The sequence below is a fragment of the Desmodus rotundus genome, chromosome 3, assembly GCF_022682495.2.
Source record: "Desmodus rotundus isolate HL8 chromosome 3, HLdesRot8A.1, whole genome shotgun sequence".
Lineage (NCBI taxonomy): Eukaryota > Metazoa > Chordata > Mammalia > Chiroptera > Phyllostomidae > Desmodus > Desmodus rotundus.
The window spans coordinates 18,128,113-18,148,990 of NC_071389.1; the positions used below are offsets into that span (position 1 = coordinate 18,128,113).

At 55.6% G+C, this 20,878-nt stretch overlaps 1 protein-coding gene across 2 annotated transcripts in view; it reads left to right on the forward strand.

Moving 5' to 3' along the window:
* PTPRU (protein tyrosine phosphatase receptor type U) overlaps positions 1 to 19,513 on the forward strand; it is a 76,846-nt gene extending 57,333 nt beyond the window's left edge. For both annotated transcript variants that reach the window (XM_045190753.3, XM_053921168.2), the window contains exons 18-30: positions 244 to 320; positions 5,807 to 5,843; positions 6,508 to 6,605; positions 6,688 to 6,804; positions 7,578 to 7,732; positions 9,692 to 9,827; positions 10,328 to 10,477; positions 11,821 to 11,994; positions 14,291 to 14,431; positions 16,487 to 16,612; positions 16,739 to 16,896; positions 17,943 to 18,078; positions 18,327 to 19,513. In XM_045190753.3, coding sequence (XP_045046688.2) covers positions 244 to 320; positions 5,807 to 5,843; positions 6,508 to 6,605; positions 6,688 to 6,804; positions 7,578 to 7,732; positions 9,692 to 9,827; positions 10,328 to 10,477; positions 11,821 to 11,994; positions 14,291 to 14,431; positions 16,487 to 16,612; positions 16,739 to 16,896; positions 17,943 to 18,078; positions 18,327 to 18,389 — 1,568 coding nt within the window. In that variant the 3' untranslated portion in view covers positions 18,390 to 19,513. The remainder of the gene's footprint in view (positions 1 to 243; positions 321 to 5,806; positions 5,844 to 6,507; positions 6,606 to 6,687; positions 6,805 to 7,577; positions 7,733 to 9,691; positions 9,828 to 10,327; positions 10,478 to 11,820; positions 11,995 to 14,290; positions 14,432 to 16,486; positions 16,613 to 16,738; positions 16,897 to 17,942; positions 18,079 to 18,326) is intronic.
* The last annotated feature ends 1,365 nt before the right edge of the window (positions 19,514 to 20,878 follow it).

The following is a 20,878-nucleotide window of genomic DNA, read 5'->3' on the forward strand; positions in this document are numbered from 1 at the left end:
TAAGCCCCCTGCCCAAGGTTACACAGCTAATACTTGTCCGAGCAGCACGTGACCTCTGGCCTTCATGATGCCGTTGCCTAGACTCAAATTGCTGGCCTGTCCTGCCCCTCGTGGTCCCCAGAGCCTAGAGGTCCGTGCCCTGGCTGCCCTGCCAGTGCCCCACATCTGGCCTCCAGGAAGCCTTCCCCCAGGCCCCGCTCTGGGCTCCCCGGTTCAGCCCCTGTGCACCCCATGTGTTTCCAGATGACCGGCACCGAGTGAAGCTCCACCCGATGCTGGGAGACCCCGATGCCGACTACATTAACGCCAACTATATAGACGTGAGTGCCTCACCCCCGTCATCTCTGCCGACCTGGCCCTGCCCACTCCAGGCTCCCCATTCAGGCAGGGCCAACACCTGTCAGGGGATAAGTGGGGGCTCAAATGGCTGGGGTCTGAGTGCCCCCATCTCCTGCATCAGGGAGTTCAGAGAAGGGGAGGACAGAGTGGGTGGAAGTCACCAGGAAGATTCCTGCAGACTTCTGGGTGGGCCTGAGAAATGGGGGGGCTTCAGTGAAGTGGAATAAAGGGAAGAGGGTAGACAGCTAGGCCTAACTGTGAGGAAGAATCCCCCCTCGGTGGGGGGCCAAGGAGCTTGGAGCTGGGATTCTCATGACACGCAGTGAGGCTGCAGACAGGTGGGGGCTGGACTGTGAAGGACTCCAACAGCAGTTTAAGAAATAGGGGCCTTTCCCTAGGGGCACCAGGACATTGTTAAAATGCTCTACTGTGATCTGGGTGGAACTTGAGGACAATAACTCACATCTATTCAGCATGTGTGGTATGCCAAGCACTGTGCTAAGCACTTTATACCAAATATTTAGTTTTATATAATCCCTACAACTACCCTCTGAGGTAGTTAGCATCATGACCTCACTTGATAGGTGAAGAAACTGGGGCTCAGAGAGGTGAAGCTACTTCTCTCAGGTCACACAGCTAGTGCATGGCCAAGAAGGACTCAAATCTCAGCCCATCTGTCTCCAAAGCCTTTGCTGCTAACTGTCACTGCAGCAACGGGGTCTGGCTGGACCAGAGGGAGAAGGGGCCAGACATAGGGCAGGCAGCCAGGAGGCCTGGGCTGGGGTGTGAAGAAGAGGTGACGAGGCTGCTCCCCAAGGATGGAGGAGGTTGAGCTAAGACACTGGTCGGACTCCCTCGGCTGCAGCAGGCCAGGTTTGGGGGAAAGCCCTTTGTTCATTTACCAGACGTATTTTGAGCATCTACGATGTGCTAGGCATTGTGCTGGGCACCAAGGACACAGACGTGGACACGACAGACACGGTCCCTGCTTTCCTTGAGCATTAAATTGTAGTGAGGGAGACACATAAGTATCCTTCAATATATACACAAGTGAAATAATTCCAGATTATATAGGAAAACTCAGGCTGGAAAAGGAAGGACTTTGCTGGAGTCACACAGCACGTCAGTGGTAGGGCCACGGTTAGCAGTGGGAGGCTGCATGGGCGAAGGAGGGCTTGAGCTGGCTTTGGGTGGCTGAGGAGGAAAGGAAAGGACATCCCAGGTAGGGAGGAGCATGAGCAAAGGCCTGAAGTGTGTAGGAGTAGGAGGGGTAGTTGGAGATTCTGGAGATGACCTTCTTCTCCCTCTTCTTTACCCCCTCCTGAGGACCAGACAATCTAACCCCATTCCCAGAATTCCTTGCCTTGGCTGCCACCTCCCATCCTCTCTCCTGGCTGGGATATGGGCAGGGCCTGGCATCTCATACCGAAGCAGCTTTGGTGACAGGGGGCCTCTCCTCGGTCTCCTCAAGGTCCCAGTTGGCTTCTTCTTGGGGCCTTGCGGGGATACACCACTGACCCCTCCCTGGCCCAAGCTGGCCTACCCGTCTCCACTCTGCCTCCCCCACTTGCATTGCCCATTCTGGCCACTCCTGTGCTCCGTCCACCTCCTTCTGCCTCTGGCCTAATATCTGTCTCTTTTGCTTTGTACTGTTCCTCACTGGAATCATTAAGATTCGGATAAACCGTGAAGTAAGTATCTCTCCCCTTCCCTGCCTCCATTTCCTCCTCCTCCTCCTCCTCCTCCTCCTCCTGTCTGTCTGACTGGCTGTATCTCAGATTCTCTCAGTCTCTGTCCTCTTTCCTGGTCACTTGTGTGCCCAAAACCAACCGTCCATTTCAGTAGCCTGGCCAGGGGCTGCCCGGCACTGATGCTACGACACTCTTCTGTTGTCTCAGGTCCCTCCCGCCCTCAGGGCAGTGGTGTTGGGGTGCGTCCCCAGGCCCCGTGATGCCCCGGCTACCACCTTTGTCACTTTTGTCCCTAGCCCCTGTGCTCTAGGAGCTCCCTCCTTAGCCACACCTTCTTCAGGGGCCCTGGGGAGGGCGGGTGGGGGAGGCTGCCCCCGCTGCCCTGTCTCTGCCATTTGGGAGTCAGGGTTTTTAAGGAGGTGGGACAGCCACAGTCAGTCTCCTGGAAACTAGTTTCCCTGGTGTTCAAATCCCTTCGTGATGAGTTTGCTTAAAACTCCACCCCAACCACTTTGCCTTCAATTTGATGCTAATTTGAAATGTTTTATTTTGGAGAGCAGTTTGGGTATTCTATTTTTAAAAAAAAATTGTGTCATCTTTGGGCCTTTAAAAACTATTTAAACAACCCCAAATTTATCTAATAATCTTCTGATTTGATTTATATATATATTATTTTCATAATATTTGATGCCTGATAGGATTGTTTACTATTGTATATATTTTCTATTTTATCTCCTTTTTTTCTTTTAAAAATATTTTCTTGCTTTTTTATGATTGCAAAAATAAGGCTCATTATCAGACTATCAGACACCATGGAGACGCCTTACGTAAAGTGAAAGTTCCCCACGGTCACATCTGCTGGAGGTGACCAGTGACTGCAGATGAGCCCCCACACATCCCCTTATGTCCAGAGCACTCAAACACAGCCGGTGTGTGAGGTTCCCACGGTCGGTGTGTGAGGTTCCCACAGTTGGTGTGTGAGGTTCCCACAGTTGGTGTGTGAGGTTCCCACAGTCGGTGTGTGAGGTTCCCACGGTTGGTGTGTGAGGTTCCCACAGTCGGTGTGTGAGGTTCCCACAGTCGGTGTGTGAGGTTCCCACAGCCGGTGTGTGAGGTTCCCACAGTCGGTGTGTGAGGTTCCCACAGCCGGTGTGTGAGGTCTGTGTGTAATGCTCCCTAATGTAAATGGAACATTAGACCATGCCCCTGCGCCCCCATGAGGAAGCGATGAATATAGGTCGCTGTCCTCCTGTCTACAACACACAGTCCCACCTGCTTGTTCTTTGTTGTCACTCTCTTAAGAAACAGCCCCAGTTGACAGGAGTGTCTTTGGCTGAGCACCTGCTCTGTGCGGGCACTTAAGCATATCATCTTCCCTGGGCCCTGCGAGGTGAGGACCCACGTTTGGCAGATGAGAAAATAGAGACTTAGAAAAGTTAGGTGACTTGTTCACAACCACGTGGAGCTGGGCCTCACCTCCAGCCTGAGCCCTCAATCCTAACACTAGACTGTGGTTCTTTCCCTTTGGGGAGCAGCAGGGTGCCCATGGGGTCTCACCCATGATGCAAGTGGTCAGTCCTGTAGCTCCTCCCACTTGGAGGCTGCAGGGAGGGGCGGGGTCTGCCCCAGCATCAGGCTTCTAGGACACGCTGATGCCCTGGAGAGTGAGGACCCGTGCTCTGTAATGCCAGTCTCTAACGCTGTTTGCTCAAGGTGAATTCCTTATCTTCCTTTAAATCTGTTGGTTTTAAACTTTCTACTCCACTGTCCTCTATGTAATATAATTGTGCAGTAACAAATGATGCAGTTAAAAAGGTAATAAGCGAATACTGTGGGTTGCATGTTTAAAACTTGTGTTTGCTGACTAGCACATGGGTGGGTGCTGGCACGGTGCTGGACCCTGCGGAGAGAGATGGAAGAATCAGAAGAGGCTCTTGCTCTCATGTGGGATTTGCAGGCAAATGGGTTTTAGGTGGGGTAGCCTGTTCCCAGCTTGCCCAGCACTGGGGGTGGGAGGGCAGCACTGAGAGCACCTTTGCTGGGCCCTCCCCACCAACCTCTGTTGCCCAGCAGCTTGGCTGAGGGCTTGACGCAGAGGCAGTGGCTAGGGAGACAGCGGTGGGGCATTAGGCTAGACCTGGAGAAGGTCCAGTAGTGAGCACTGAATTAGTCTGGGAGTCTTTTCATTATTGGTATCTTTGACTGTGTTCTGGTCATTTTCACGAGAGCGGCATGTAGGCGTATAGCAGACTCCCTGAGATGTATTTCTCACAGTTATCATCATATGCAGAGGAGAACAGAGGTTTTAGAGAGGCTGAGGGTGTGGCTACTCAGTGTGTGTTTTGAGGCTCAACATCAGTACCACCTGGGAGGTGGTTGGAAATGCACAGTCCCAGGCCCTGCCCCATACCTTCTGCATCAGAATCTGCCTTTTACCTGGACCCCCAGGAGATCTGTGGGCATGTGAGAGGCTGAGAAGCATGCTCTTCACTTGGTGGAGCTGTTACAAGAACCCAGGTCAACTTGACTCCAAGGATAAGATTCTAAACCTCTATAGTAAACCACCTCCTGCCCGAGAAATTCTTGACACTCATACTTTGGATCTTGAAGGATGCTCTTTGACCTTTGAAGCAGTAGTAATAAGAATAGCTACTACTGATTAAGCATTGACACTGCTTGCCACAGTGCCTAACCCTTGACCTGTTACTTCACTCTTCACAGCAGCCCAAGGAGGTAAACACTGTAACATTTCCCATTTTACGGGTGTGAACACTGAGGCACAGAGAAATGAAATGATTTGCTCGAGAGCATGCAGTTAGCAAGCGCTCCTTAGAGCGGGGTTTGGACCCTGGCAGTCTGACTCCAGGGCTTCTTGGGCCTGGGGCAGGGGAGTTCAAGGAGCTGTACTGAGGCCGTAAACTTCATGCAAGTGGCTGACCTTGTTTTTTTTCTCTTGCACCTGCCCTGCAGTGCTTCTTAGCTGTAACCCCAGGTCGCCCTGGTGATGCCCTGGGTATCTCATTGGGGCAGAGCTCCATGGGCAGCTGTGGCCCTAGGGCGGGGGTGGGGTCTGGCCAGTTTCTCTGCTGTGCCTGAGGGCTCTGGGAATGGAGGAAGAAGTAGTTCTTGGCCTCCCTTTTGTGGGAGATAATTCAGGTAAAGTGCTTCGCACAGTATGGCTGTAATGAATAAGGTCTCAAAATTTATTATTATTATTGATTTTAAGGATTTAAGAAAATACTTAAGAACCACGAGTAGCCCCGGTGCTCATTTGCTCCCACCTGATGCTTTCCTCTAGGCCCCCAGGCTCTGGTGGCTGGTGGGGGGTGGTGGTGGCTGAGGGAGCAGGGCGGAGATAGCTGACAAGACCCAGCCTAGGGTCTGGGGTTGCTTAGAGCCCCTGGGGCTTTGGGAACAGGGAAAGGTCACCCTGGCTTTATTTTTCTCCAAACAACAGCTGGCTTATCAGCAGATTGTGGATAGTTGTCCCCATTTGATGGATGGGGAGATCCTCTAGGCCCGTAAAGGAGTCATGTCCTCCCTGGCGTCACATGGCAAAGATGGGTTTAGACACAAGACACTGGTGTCCCTGCTGCTCTTCTTGCTTGGGGACTGGGAGGACAGGGTCACCTGGTTAGGAGGTCCTGGGGTCTTCCCTCTAGGGTGGGGCATCTCTGGGGGTGGGGATGTGTTTCTGGGGAAGGAGGGCAGAGGAGGCCTGAGCGAGCAAGGGGCTCCTCCCTGGGGTCTCACTCCTCCCTCTTCTTCTGTTCCAGGGTTATCACAGGTCAAACCACTTCATAGCCACTCAAGGTATCGGTCACTTTGGCCATGTGCCCCCCATGTGCCCCCTGTGTACCCCCCATGTGCTGAATGCTCTCTGCCACCTTCCGTCTTCCCTACCGAGCTGCTTGACTCCCTGTCTCTATTCCCTGTCTGTCTGTCTGTCTGTCTCTGTGAGTTGCGGTCTGGCTGCATATTCTGGAATCTGGCTGTCAGTCTCCACCCTGCTTGCATTTGTGTCTCTCCGAGTGCCCAGGCCATCTGTAGCTCCCTGTTCGTGTGTCTGTCCCTGAGGTGGTGCATGACAAGGGGCTAGCCGGGCTCAGTCCTCATGGCTGTGGATTGCGCCTTTCAGTCTGGGGGCTGCCTGGGTCCCTCTGGCTGTGTCTTTCCTGACCCACCCTGACCGCCCATTTGTCCATCCTTTCTGGAGACTTGTGCCGTGGCCCTCCTCTTCTGCCTCCTGGGTTCCCCTCAAGATGACCGAGGTCCCCAGCCAGGCCCTCCCTGATACTGCCATCCCTGGGGCCCTCTGGGCATGAGTCGGCAGTTGGTGGGGTATGAGTGGTATGTGCCTGAAGCCCCTCCTGGGACTCCGGAGCCACCTGGCCTGGGATGGTGGTGCTGGGCAACAGGGGGCGCTGGCCCTGGATGGAGGCCTGGCCTCCGAGACAAGCACCCTCTGCGCCTCCAGGGCCGAAGCCTGAGATGGTCTACGACTTCTGGCGCCTGGTGTGGCAGGAGCACTGTCCCAGCATTGTCATGATCACCAAGCTGGTGGAAGTGGGCAGGGTAAGCGGGGCTGCGGGGTGAGGGGGCGCGCGGGCCCGGGGCACCACGAAGAGCCCACTGAGCCTGCCCTGTGGGACTGCAGGTGAAATGCTCGCGGTACTGGCCGGAAGACTCGGACATGTATGGGGACATCAAGATCACGCTGGTGAAGACAGAGACTCTAGCTGAATATGTCGTGCGCACCTTTGCCCTGGAGCGGGTGAGTCTCCTGTCACCTGGTGACTTGGGCTGTCTGAGGGGGTGGGGCAGAGCCCACATGCCCACCTCCCCCAGCCCAGGAGCAGGAGGGGAGGAGGGCACTGCTGGCCTCCCACTAGGCATTCACTTGGTGACTGCTGGGAGCAGCGTGATAGGACGGGAAGCTAACTGTTTTTGCTGGCGACTATAAAAGGAAGTCCAGATACTGCAGATGATGACAGTAGTTGCTGGATGTGGGTCTTACTCTGTGCCAGATGCCGCTGAGTGTGTGACATATACTGTGTCAGCCCTGGAAGGCCCTGTAGGGTGAGATATTTGCCGCTAGCCCCAGTTTACGGATAAGCAAGTGAGGCCCAGAGTGGCTATATCACTCATGAGAGGCCACCGGCCAGTGATTGGACAAGCCCTCCCGCCCGTGATCCCACTTGGCCCTCTGTAAGTTCCTCAGAGGAAAGACACTTTCCCCCGTAGACGAAGACCAGAGAGCCACCGTGATCTCCCAGGGTTACAGCACCCTGGTGTCGGAGGTTGGTGTTTGACAGCGCAGGTGCAGGCAGACCTCGGCCCAAGTCCGGCGTAACGAACCGTGGGCAAGGGGTTTCTGCTCTGAGCCCTAGTTTTCTCGCTTGTACAAGGAACAGTAACACCTATGCCTAAGTTTATTATTGCAATTAAATGAGATCCTGCAGTGAGATGCGCAGTGCGGCGCCTGGCACACAGCAAGGGTCTCGTAGGCGCCAGCAGTGACTCACTGTGCTTTCTGTTGTCTCCCAGAGAGGCTACTCTGCCCGGCACGAGGTCCGCCAGTTCCACTTCACGGCGTGGCCGGAGCACGGCGTGCCCTACCACGCCACGGGGCTGCTGGCCTTCATCCGGCGCGTGAAGGCCTCCACCCCGCCTGACGCCGGGCCCGTTGTCATCCACTGCAGGTGGGGCGCTGGGCACCCCCAGGAGAAGAGAAGCTGGGGGTGGGGTTGGTGCAAGGTCTCTACGGGAGGCTGGGCTTGGGCTCATCCTACTTAGAGACAGAGGACAGGAGAGAATGATCCTCAGGGGCCCTTTGCCCTTTGAACTTTGGCCCTAAGGTTGGCACCCTCATGTGCTTCCCAAGATCCTGGCCCAGATACCAAGGAGGCACTGGAGACATAGAGGGCTTGAGATTGGTGGCACCAGGCAAGATCAGGTTCAACGAGTGTCACCACATGCCTGCGTGCTAGCTGTGGCCCAGGGGCTGGGGAGGACTTTGCCTTCTCTTCTTTTCTCCAAACCCAGGGCTTTCCTTACTCCCTGGCCGTCTCACCTTCTGCAGCTGTGACCTTCACTCCTTCCTCTCCTGACTCCTGCCTTGGGTGGGTCCCATGACCCCAGCTGTCCTTCCTCTCTCTGCTCTGCTTCCTCTTCGACTCCCTATCTTCCTTTGCCTCTTAAGTGGGGGCCCCGTGCCCTGTGCTGTTCCTGTCCCTGCATCCTGTTGGAGAGCCTCACCTCTGACCCTGTGGCTTCGGCAAGTTGGCTGGACCCACGAATCCAGGGCTCCACTACTTGGCTGCTTATCAGCCCCCCAATGCCACAAAGCAGACTCATCCCACTGCCTGCCCTGCCAGCCCCCCAACCAGCTTCTCTTGGATTTCTCTAGGTCTCTTTTCGATACTGTTTTTTGAGAATGAAACTTCCTCCATGAATAATACACTTAAAGCAAAGTGCACAAGTAGGTGTACACATAACTTTATGAACTTTCACAAACCGAACACACCTGTGAAATAACCGGTGCCACTCAGGTCAAGGCCCGGATGTCACCCGTCCCCGGAGGCCCCGCGAACCTCGCTGCCCCCGCTCCAAGCAGCCACTGCCCTGACCTCCGAACAGTCGGTTGGTGTCGCGTGTTTGTGAACTCTGTGTACAGGGGATCACACGGCAGGTGCTCTTTCCCGTCTGACTTCTTCCCTTCAACCTTGTGTTCCTAAGATCCCTTTGATTGTGTCTTCTTCCTCTGGGTGAATAAACCGCCCTGTGTTCCTCGGCTCTGCTGTTGATAGGCGTTTGGGTGGTGTCCCGTTCTGAGCTACGTGAATAGTGCTGCTAAGGACAGTGTGTGGCATGTCTTTTGGCCAACACACACACACACACACACACACACACACTTCTGTGGGCTGCGTGTGTAGGAGTGGAATCGCTGTCTGTGTTTTAGGAAAGACCGCCAGCTTTCCACGTGGTCGCACTAAGTTAGCTCCCACCGCAGAGTGTGGGGACCCACTTCGATACTATTATTTTCGATCTTGAAGTCTTGGTGTCGTCTTTGTCCAACCCCCACCCCTCATCTTCGCTTCACTGGTGCTGAGCATGAAGGTCCCAGGGGTGGATCCCACACAGCCGAGCTCTCCACGAGCTCCCAGTCAGGTTAGGGGGACAGCCACGTGACCAGGGATCACGCAGCAGGAAGGGTGTTTTAATAAATGTCTGTCCAAATTGCCTGGGGACTCAAAAGCATGCTGTCTGCTGCAAGGGTTGAGAGTGGGTTTGAGTGTGGGGGGCTTTGAGGGATGTGCAGGAGGTTGGAGGAATATCCAGGAGCAAGAACAACCTTGGATTAAGCTCCCAGCATCACCTTTGTGCCTCTCCCCTGATGAAGTTGCTAAATTTCACCTCTGCGTCCTCCCTACCCTTTTCCTCCTTTCCTTCCCCGAGACTCATCCCCAGCTCTGTCCTCTCTCACACTTCTCTAGAATTCTTCCAGCAGCCTTCTCCCTGGCTCCTCCTTGCCGGGGCAGGGGTTTCTCTCTGCCCCTCATCCCCTGCGTGGTGTGGACCTGCCAGGTGCCCCAGGGCCCCTCTTTTCTTCCCCTTTTTCCTGGGCTCCCTCCCCAAGACCTGGGCCATTCTCTTCCCAGCGCGGGCACTGGCCGCACAGGGTGCTACATCGTTCTGGACGTGATGCTGGACATGGCCGAGTGTGAGGGCGTCGTGGACATTTACAACTGCGTGAAGACCCTCTGCTCCCGGCGTGTCAACATGATCCAGACTGAGGTAGGGGCGCAGCCCTCTGCCCCCTGTCCATACGGGGGCCCAAAGCTGGTGTCAGAAGGGTGTCCTTAGGCTCTTCCCCTTCCTAGAATTGCCCCTTGCTCTTTCCCACCCCTGAACTTGGTCAGCCAACCTCTCGGGGTCTCCCAAACTCAGCTCCACTGTGTTCTGTTGGGTGAGGTCAAATAGCAGCCGGCCAAGGTCATAGGTTTTGCACTCAACATATGCCTGGGTGTGGATCTGCACTGGAGGTGACCCTGGGCTGTCCCCGGATCGTCAGAGTCTCTCTCAGGGTGGTTATAGGGAAGAAATAATGAGACAAGTTAACATACCCACGAAGGCTGTTTCAAATAGGATTGGTCCTACCTGTAGTAACAACATGGCTGGACTCCGCATCAGAAGACCCATGCCTCAACCTTGAGCTTGCTTCCTCTTGCCACAACCCCAAAATCTCTAGCTTCAAGCCCCCTCCTGGTTCCTCATATTCTTACCTGCTGTTCCAGGAGCAGTACATCTTCATCCATGATGCAATCCTGGAGGCCTGCCTGTGTGGGGAGACCACCATCCCTGTCAGCGAATTCAAGGCCACCTACAAAGAGATGATCCGTATTGACCCTCAGAGCAATTCCTCCCAGCTGCGGGAGGAGTTCCAGGTGGGCCGTGAGCATGTGTGTGTAGGTGTATAGGTGTGTGGGCATGTAGGTGTGGGTTGTGTGTGTGCATTGGAGGTCCTCAGTGCTGTAGGGGTCAGAGTTGGGCTATTAGGAAGCACTTTGAGACAGTGGAGAAGGTGCATCAAAGCGCCTTGGAGCCCGGGCTTTGAAGTCTGATAAATCAGGGTTCAAATCCTTACTTATGTAGTTAAGAGCTGTGAATGGCCTTGAATGCTCACTGTACCTTTCCAAACCTATATTGCCAAGGGCGATATAGGTAATATTGCCCTTGCAGTGTTCATGTTCATCAGGATTCTTTTGGTTGCAAGTAACAAAAATCCAGCTCAATCAATCTTGTAACTGAAAAGACTGAGGGTGGTGCAGCTTCAGTTATGGCTGGATCTGGGTGCTCAAATGATGATGTCAAGACATAGTCTCTGTCTATTTTTGGTTCTGCTGTTCTCTATTTTTGGCTTCATTCTTAGACCCACCCCCTGGCACCCAGCAGGGCTAGGCTCACATCCTCTCTACTGTCAGGAGACTGGAAAAAGGTACTTTTGCAGCGGTCCAGAGTGTGGTCACTAGGCAAGCAGAGACCCCAGATGTGCTCTCCATTCCAGGGTTCCTGCCAGAGTTCAGCTGGAGCATGTGTGCTGGGTGCCTGGTGCTCTAGAGCCAGCACAGAGTGGTGTCTCAGGAAATGATTCCCAGAGGGGGAGGTTGGGCTCTGGGGACCATGAGAGACTGGGGATCCCCTGTGAGGGGAGACCAAGAAACTGAGACCCCCATGAGTCAGGATGCATGAGGCATGAAGGCAAGAGAGGGAGGAATCCAGAGTCCCTAGCTTGTTATAGCACCAGGTGGTCTGGACTTGAGTTCTGTTCACACGGCTGTGGCCGAGGAAGGTGACTACCTCTGCCAGGTCCTTGGAGTCCGCTTTGTGGGGATGTGAGCTCTCAGGGCTTGTCTCCTGGAACGTACCTGACAAGCTGGTAATGACCATCCCTGTGCCTTCTGTGTGCTGAGCCCTGCTTGTGATCTCACTTTATCGTCCTAGTAGCCCCTGCAGGCAGGCACGTTACTGTCCCATTATACGGCTGAGGAAAAATGAGGCTAAGATTACACGGGGGGCGAGGAGGCAGTCTCCAGTCTCCAGAGCGTCCAGGCTCTGCATGGCCTGGAGACAGGGAGCCCAGGTCTGTGCCCTCTGCCCCCTCTCTCTGGACCTTGGTTTCTCCATCCATAAAGTGGGGTTAATAACCCAGCCCGGCTTCCTTCATGGGGCTGTGTGGATGCCCAGTAAACACTGGCTGTCAGCCCATTCCTCTTCTCACGCCTTGTAGACACTGAACTCGGTCACGCCACCGCTGGATGTGGAGGAGTGCAGCATCGCCCTGCTGCCCCGGAACCGGGACAAGAACCGCAGCATGGACGTCCTGCCGCCCGACCGCTGCCTGCCCTTCCTCATCTCCACTGATGGGGACCCCAACAACTACATCAACGCGGCCCTGACGGACGTGAGGGCTCGGGCACGGGGTGGGCTCTGGGACTCCCCCATCCCCACAGCATCTGGGGAGGTCCAGGAGCTGAGGAGCAGAGCTGAAGGCTCTGGCTCTGGACCCTCTGCCCTTTCTGGGGTGACCTTCTATCCTCAGTGAGCTCCCGTTCAGGACATCAAAGCCAGTGCTCCTGCTCAGGTGTTCCCCTCTGCCTGAGCAGGGGCGTGAGTGGTGGAGTCCAGGTAGGGCTGTCAGTGGGGTCAGGCCCAGCAGAGCCTGGGGGAGGAGTGAGTGACTTGGGGCTTTGGCTGGGAGGATGGGAGGGTTTGGGGTTGGGACTTGAGACCTGATGTCTGGAGCCAGGGGAGCGTGTCCTGGGGCGACTGAGCCTGGAGTCTTCCCTGTGACACAGCCCAGGACGGTGAGTTGTTCCCTGGCTCCACTCTGGCCTGGTCTGAGGGCTCAGGAGCCATTTAGAAGCCCCTTCCCCTGCTCCCAGTTCAGGGGGCTCCACCTCCTTCAGTGGGAGTTGCAAGCAGAATGGGGGCTTTTGGGCACAGTGAATGACTCCAAGACACTGCTGTCTGAGTGGGGAAGAGTGTGAGCATCGCTCCATTCCTCTCCCAAACTGGAACCAGTTGAGAGATGGGTGCGGGAGACAAACAGGTGGAGGTCAAAACGTTACCTTTTTAAAAAAAGGCTGATTACACTGGAGAAAGTGACTTCTGACATGTAGCCAAGTGGGCTGGCTACTCCTTCACCTCTTAATCAGGCAGACTTGTCCCGAATACGCTGTATAGCTGCAGGCCACCCCCTCCCCCTCAGGGACAGGCCTTCACCTATGGTGGTGACAGGAGCAGCTGATGGCACAGCCTTTCTGAGGACAGGCTGGTCTGGAGAAAGAGAGGAAGGGGCTGAGCTGAGTTCGGTCCTTGTCCCCAAACTCGCTGTGGGATGAGTGCGTGAAAGTGGGTAGGTGCCAGGCTTGTCAACCACTGGACGTCCCTCCACACAGACAGGGAGGTTTTCTCGTAGCAGGTGTGAGGGAGAAGGGGCCTGGTTCCTGGCCAGAGTCCCTTGACAGAACAGTGCGGGGGATAGTGGGGTTTCTCTAAAGAGGGAAAGCCCCCGTGCTTGCTTCCCAAGGGCTTCCTGGTGTGGGCTGAAGGCAAGGGGAGGAGTAGCCACAGACGCTAAAGGGAGTGACTGGAGAGGGTCCCCCCAGTCACTGTCACTCAGCCTGGTGGGATGCATGGGTGTAGGTGTGCATGTGTCTGCTGAGGGGCCAGGGTCCTGGGGCGGCGGCATGAGTTCCGGAGAGTTTGGGATGGGAACTTAGGAATCTGACCTCCCTCCCAGCCCACTCCTTGGCCTTAGTGTGCCCGTCTGCACACTGGGCTGGACGGCAGGCTCTCTGAAGGCCCTGAGTGCCTCTGAGCCCGGAGGGTCATGTTGGATCCCTAGCCCCAGGTAGGAATGGGCCGCTGGGTACAGGCTACACTCCAGAATCTCTGATCTCTTGAACTTTGCATTTGGGGAATGGGTTGCAATAGTTATTAAACAAATATACAATGGAATGTCAGATGCTGGTAATTTCTATAAAAATCAACTAGGCAGAAGGAATATGCATTGCGGGTTTTGGAAGCCTGTGTGTGTAGCAATTTTTTTTTTAATCCTCACCTGAGGACATTTTTTTTTATTGCTTTTAGAGAAAGAGGAACGGGGAGAGGGAGAGAGGGGAACATCAACGCAAGAGGGAACATGGATCTGTTGCCCTCTCATATGTGCCCCGGCTGGGGATCAAACTTGCGACCTTTTGGTCCAAAAGACTATGCTCTAACCAACTGAGCCACACAGGCCAGGGCTGTGTGTGGCTGTTTGTGATGAAGGCTTAAGGAGGGCCTCTTTGAGCAAGTGGCAATTAATTGAAGATCAGAAGAAGTGAGGGAGAAAGCAATGTAAACACCTAGAAATTTGTTCTAGGCGACAGGAATAGCACATGCAAAGCCCCTGAGGCAGGGAGCAAGCTTAGCCAGCCTCTGTCTAGCAGGCCTGAGCTTCCCTTGCCACACATTTGAGAACCTTCTGTTCTTTAGCTCCTGGGAGCCATGGACTTTGACCCTAGAGAGGCCTGTGGGCTCAGCCTGCCAACTCAGGCCTCGGTGTACTGGCCAACTTGTGAAGGACCAGTGGAGGCAGCCTGGTCCTGGGGGGTGCAGCCTTGTGGGCAGGTGGGGGAGGATCAGCTGCTGGCAGGGGATCAGGCTATGTCGTGGCGGCACACAGGCCCCACTGAGTCCCAGTTTCCTCGCAGAGCTACACACGGAGCGCGGCCTTCATCGTGACCCTGCACCCACTGCAGAGCACCACGCCCGACTTCTGGCGGCTGGTCTACGACTATGGGTGCACCTCCATCGTCATGCTCAACCAGCTGCACCAGTCCAACTCCGCCTGGGTGAGGGCCTCGCCTGCTGGGCGGGTGGGCTGCCCGCTGCCCAGGGCCCCCATGTGTTCAAGGGCACGTCTGAAATTTGGGTTGGATCGCAGCTCTGCCACCTATTTGTTGAGTGACCTTCAACAGGTCATGCTCCCTCGCAGAGCCTGTGTTTCCTTGTCTGCCGGACTAGAGAAAAATAGCTGCTTTTTATTAAATACTTGCTGTGTGTCGGGGACTGTGCTTTGCACTTATGGGCTTTAGGTGAGAAACTTAAGACCCAGAGAGGTGAAGCAACTTCTCCAAGGTCACAGCTGCAAAGTGGCAGATCTGTGTCCCCTACTCTGGGCTGCCTCCTTCCAGAGCCTCTGCTTTTTCAGTAGCCGAAGTAAACTGCCCACCATGGGGACCTGTAATACAGAGTAAAGTTCCAGCCCCGTTACTTTCTAACTGCGCCATCTGGGAAACTGTTTGAGCCTCAGTTTCCTGCTCTGTGAAATGGGGACCTTCACAGCACCTATTCTCCCATGGGGTTATTGTCAGGACCATGTCAGATGTACGTAGGAGCTTAGCGCTGGGCCACGTCTAGCACGCAGTGGGCTCTCAGTGCACAGCAGGGATGAAGGTGATGAGGGTGACAGTCGAGTCTGAGGTTGGTCCTGATACTGGCTCAGTGGCTTCAGTTAGAGGGGCTGCCTCATTTCCTTTTGGGGCTCTCCAACCTGAAGCTCCTGGGAAATGCAGATGCCCGGCCTGCCTGCCCCTCATGGCCATATCCCCTAGATCTCTGTGCCCCTCCCTCCCCAGCTCTCTGTCCCAGGAGGCCAGGAGGATTTGCTATAAAATGAGCATGACATCTTCTTAGTGGCCGCCTGGAGAAGACTTGTTCCCCAGGCTCTTTATGAGCCAGGCACTTGGTGTAAATGACCTGGGACTGCAGGGTGGTGAACCTCAGTCCCTGGGCAGGGATCTGAAGGGAATCCCGTGTGGCAAGAACCTGCCCTTGCTCAGGAAGAGGGGAGGGACCCAGAGGGAGGCCCACACAGACGTCGTTCACAGGTCACCCATTTGCTCATTCATTCAGCCACCTTTTACTACAGCCTGCTCCCTGCCAGGCCCTGTATCGGGCACTGGGGAGACAGAGAGAGAACACGCAACCCCTCCCAGATCTCATGGTCCAGGGGAAACAGGTACAAGACCCGACAGAGATAGCAGAGGGACAGAGGAGTCTGTGGGACAATGTATCAGAGAGGGCTTCCTGGAGGAAGTGATAGCTGAGATGGGCAGGAAGGGTAGAGTTAACTAGGTGAAGAAGTGCGAGGTGAGTGATCCATGAAGGAGCACCATGTGCAAAGGCCTGAATGCAAGCGGCTGCAGGGACTCCACACAAAAAGAGGAATGTAGTGCCCTCTCCCTATGGGGAGTAGTCAGAGAGTGAAGCAGACGGAGGAACTGGGGCCCAGACAAAGGAAGAGCTGAGACTAGAAGCTGGGGCCTGAGACCCACTAGCCTGGAGCACTTGCGAATGTTTGTGTGGGGGCTATGCCTCCTGTCCCTCTGCCGTCCGGAGTTCGTGGCCTGCAGAGGGATACATGTAGGACCCTGACCCCATGGAGTGGACTTGGGCAGGTGCTGAGCTGTGTCGCAGCATCAGGGACACCCCACCTCTGAGTGGACACCAGAAGACAGAAGCAGTGAGAGAGAAGACCAGGGGGTGGGGGTTGCTGGGTGGGTCCCTGGAAGGAGGCAGCCTCATGTATGTGTGTGTGCTCGTGAGGAAGTGCGACCGTGTCAGGTGTAGTTGTGTAGCAGCTCAGCAGTGGGTGTCAGTGCACCCACTGTGAAGGGTTCGTCTCAGCCGACCTGAGTGTGTCTGTGCAGAATGCACTGGGGCAGGGGTGCACTGTAATCTCGTGGGTGAGTGCGGAGAGTGGGGAACTCTGAGGATGAGTCTGGAGTGAGGGGGGGCCAGGGTGCATGGGAGTCCCGGGGCAGGTGTGGAGCCTTGGGGCTGGGTGTGAGTGGCAGCCGCCCGGAGGCTCTGCTCAGCTCCCATCTCTGTGCACGTGCCGCCAGCCGTGCCTGCAGTACTGGCCAGAGCCGGGCCGGCAGCAGTATGGCCTCATGGAGGTGGAGTTCGTGTCAGGTACAGCGGACGAAGACTTGGTGGCCCGTGTCTTCCGGGTACAGAACATCTCCAGGGTGAGTGATCTGGGAGCCCCAGGTGGGAACTGGGGTGATGGTATGGTCTGTAATGACCTTCAGGTCACCAGGGACCTTGTAACCCATGCTCATGTTCCCTTGCTGGCTGTACCCCCCAAACCCCAGCTGCAGGAGGGGCACCTGCTAGTGCGGCACTTCCAGTTCCTGCGCTGGTCTGCATACCGGGACACACCTGACTCCAAGAAGGCCTTCCTGCACCTGCTGGCCGAGGTGGACAGGTGGCAGGCGGAGAGCGGGGACGGGCGCACTGTCGTGCACTGCCTGTGAGTGCTGGTCCTGCCTCGGGCTGCAGGAGGGGTCGAGGGCCCAAGGGCCAGGGGCAAAGGTCCATTGTGGGAGAGGGCCTCAGGACTGGCACCAGAGCCCCTGCACTCCCAGACGGCCTGACCCTGCCTTCCCTAGAGTATCCTGGTCAGTTCCCAGGGTGCAGACTTAGCCCTGAACCATCCGGTACCATCTGTGTGATGTTTGACTTTACCAATTTAATTAGAGTCCTGTCGGAGTCCCATGATACTGTAGTACACTTTTTAAGCCAATGGATTTCTCGTCTTTGTTCATGAATGCTCACATATAACTTTTTTCATTCATTCATTCATTTGTTCACATGCCCCACTCATAATTCATGTATTCACTCATGTCTGGGTGCAGTCACTCCTTTGCCCCCCCACTTTTTCATGCTTTCAGACTTGCCCTTCCAAGTGCTGGGCTGGGTGTGTTGGATGCAGGGACAGGGAGCTGAGTCCAGTGGGCCTGCCTGGCTCTCAGGGCCTCTCAGTTCTAGTGGGAGAGACTCCTAAAGACTGGGGTTGAGGGCCTGCTTAGTCCCTCATCTCCCAAGCGGTACCTCAACCCCTGAGTTACAGGGAGCAGAGGAGGGAGAGGGACAGGGATAGGCTGCGGTTTGACTCGGGGTGTATCTGTGTCTGCCTTGCTGGGGGTGACTGGTACCCTCAGTATTCGTTTTCCATCCTGCTCTCCGGGCTTTGCTTGCTGCCCCATGGCCCTCCTCTGTTGCTGTCTGTCTCACTTCTTTCTCTTGGAGTAATCCTTCCTCCTTTCTCTCAGAATCTCCTGTTTCTCCTGGAGGCTCTGTCTTCCTGGATACCTTCATCTTGGAATGTCAGTCTCAGCATCTGACTCCGCCCCCTTAGCCTGGCTGTACAGTTCAACTCTAGGCTCCCTGCCCCACCTTTTGGGTTCCCAGGCCCCACCCCTCACCTCTGGGCTCCCACACCTTGGCTTTGCCCTTTACCTTGGAGTTCGTCCTCCTACCCTAAGCCCTGCCCCAAACCTTTTTTGTCTCATTTAGAAATGGGGGCGGCCGCAGTGGCACCTTCTGCGCCTGCTCCACGGTCCTGGAGATGATTCGCTGCCACAACCTGGTGGACGTTTTCTTTGCTGCCAAAACGCTTAGGAACTACAAACCCAATATGGTGGAGACCCTGGTGAGGTGCCTTGTTCCCTGTGCTACTTCCAACTCCCTGGTTCATGCCCAGCCAGGCCCCTCAGCGCCCACTCTCCCATACCTGGTCCCACAGTTGGACCTTGGGCTCACCACAATTAATCCTGTGATGCCAAAACGTTACCCCATTTCCCCCCTTCTCCTCAAAGATGGGTCAGGTCTCACGCCTGCCCTCCCTCCGCAGCACTAGAGAGGGGCCAGGCTCACGGTCCCTTCTCTCCCTCTCCCCAGGATCAGTACCACTTTTGCTATGATATGGCCCTGGAGTACCTGGAGGGGCTGGAGTCAAGATAGCGGGGACCCCTGGCTCGGGGCACCCACTGTGCACTCAGGACCAGGCCTGTCATCCCGGACTGACGAGGAAGACCTGCGTCCCCAACTCTGCTCAGCCACAGCCCCCACAGGGAGACCTGGAGTGGATGATGGGCCATCTTGGTGCTGCCTTCCGCTGTGGGCAGGCCCTTTTGCCATGTCCCACGGACAGGTGGGGGGCCAAGGAGGAGCTTAGTGAGACTGCAGCCCAGCCCACCTGTATAGGGTGCTGGCCTGTGCTGAGGGGCCTGGCGCTGCCTGGCAGAGTGACAGGGACTCAGAACTGCCTGCCCTAGGGGACCAAGGCTCAAGCCCTCTGGCTGCATCCCAGCCCTTGGTGCAGTGTATATCAGGCCAGGGTTCTACCCAGTGTGGCTTGACATGTGTTGGGAGTGCACTGGGCCTTGGCATCTAGAATCCCATCTGGCCCAGTTCCTGAAGGTCCTGGGGAGACTGGGCTCTGCCCTGATTTGCTAGTGGGCCCATCAGACTCAGGCTCCCCAGGGGGAACTGCAGCCCCCCCCACCCCGACTGCTGCCCCCTGCAGCCCCTGGGCTGTTTTGCTCACGATCCTTCCCACATTTGCTTCCCTGACATGTGCTCTGAGCTTCCCTGACCCAGGATCTGCCCATCCCCACCGTGTCTGACGTGGGCCCCTTCCCTGCCTGACCCAGTGTCTGCAGAATGAGACATAACCTTAGTCCCCTCTGCCTAGAACTTTCAGGCCTCACTGGCCGGGTCCTGCTCAGCCTGAGCCGGTGGCAATCTGAACTACAGCCCCTGGCATTGAGGTTCCTGCAGCTCCTGATCAGGCTGCCAAATGGGGAGAGGGCACTGTTAGGTCAGGGTTGCTCGCAGCCCTTAGAGTTCAGAGGAAGAAGGTATATTTTGGGATGGAGGATCAATGCTTTTTGTTTATTTTGGTTTTTGATGGGTGGGTGGGAAACTGTCTTTAAAATAGGGCAGGCCACACCCCCATTCCGTGCCTCTATTTCCCCATCTGTAAACTGTAGCTATGACTACTGACCTACCTCGCAGGGGCTGTGGGGAGGCATAAGCTGGTATTTGTAAAGTGCTTTGTAAATAAACGTGCTCTCTGAATGCCACAGAGCAGCCGTGTGTGTGTCCGACCAGCCTGACTGAGGCTTGCCTACCTGCCCCCGCCTCCCAGGGCGGTGGGAGGGCCCTGGACTGGAAGTCAGAGGCCTGGGTGCTGGTCTGGCATCCGTTTCCCGCCCATAAAGTGGTGGGGGTGTGGACCAGAGCATCACTCAGGTCCTTCCATTTGCAGAGGTGGTTCCAAAGGCTTATTGCTGCCTCCTCCTAGGCCTCTGGGGCACTTCCTCAGGCGGTGGGCTTTATCTTGAGAACTTTGAGGGTCACAGAGCTTACTGTGGGGACCTGGATCCGGGTCGAGCTCTTTTGGGGGCAGCATGGGAAGCTCAGGCTTTGGTGCCAGGCCAATGGGCTCCACCAGCTGCGAGACCCTGGGTGGCAAGCCAGTTTCCCTCCCTGGGTTTGGTTTCGCATGTGTAAAATTCGGGCGATCCCATTAGGGTCAGAAGGCATCGTGATTAAGTGCCTTGCATGGTGCCAGGTGTGCTGAAAGGGCTATTTATGAACTCACAGCAGAGGTCACAGAGGAGACACACACCTGGGGATGTCGTCCTGCTGCCCAGGTTCAGTCATTCTCAGCCGAAGGCTTCCTCAGGGGGTGCAGTGGGAGGAGGAGGAGTGGGCTGGCTGATAGGGACCTGAGTCACTCCTGGCTCTGTCACAAACTTGCTTATATGACCTTGGTCAAGACACTCCCTGTTTCTGGGCCTCAGTTTCTTCGTGAGAAGACTGTGGCTGTGTGATGTACTGATGCTGTTTGCACATGGGCTGACTCTGTGCCTCAGTTTTCCCACTGGTTAAAGCAGGGGTCCCCAACTTCTGGGCCGCAGACTGGCACCGGTCCATGGCCTGTGAGGAATTGGGCTGCCCAGCAGGAGGTGAGCTTGAATGTAATGCACTTGAGTCATCCCGAAACCGTCCCCCACCCCACTGTGGTCCGTGGAAAAATTGTCTTCCATGAAACCAGTCCTTGGTGCCAAAAAGGTTGGGGACAGCTGGAAAGGATATGACCCGTTCTAACTACCACACAATTCAACATCCTTTAATCTGAATGAAAAGTTTGTCAGTTGGGATCCCACTCAGCTAGACTCGCCCACCCACCCGCATTCTGAACTGACTGCTGAGCCGCACGTGATGGCTCACAGACGTAGGCCAGACACTGGCTAAGCAACAGAATGTGACTGACCTTCACCAACAGAGTGTGGCACAAGTGACGTTGAGTGAGTTCTGGATCCTAGACCGCAAGGGGCATTGCAGCTTTTGCTTTGCCCTCCTGGAACTCTGCCACGTAAGGAAACCTGTTTAGCCTACCTGAAGCTTTGAGGACACGTGAAGAAGAACCAATGCAACCTGTG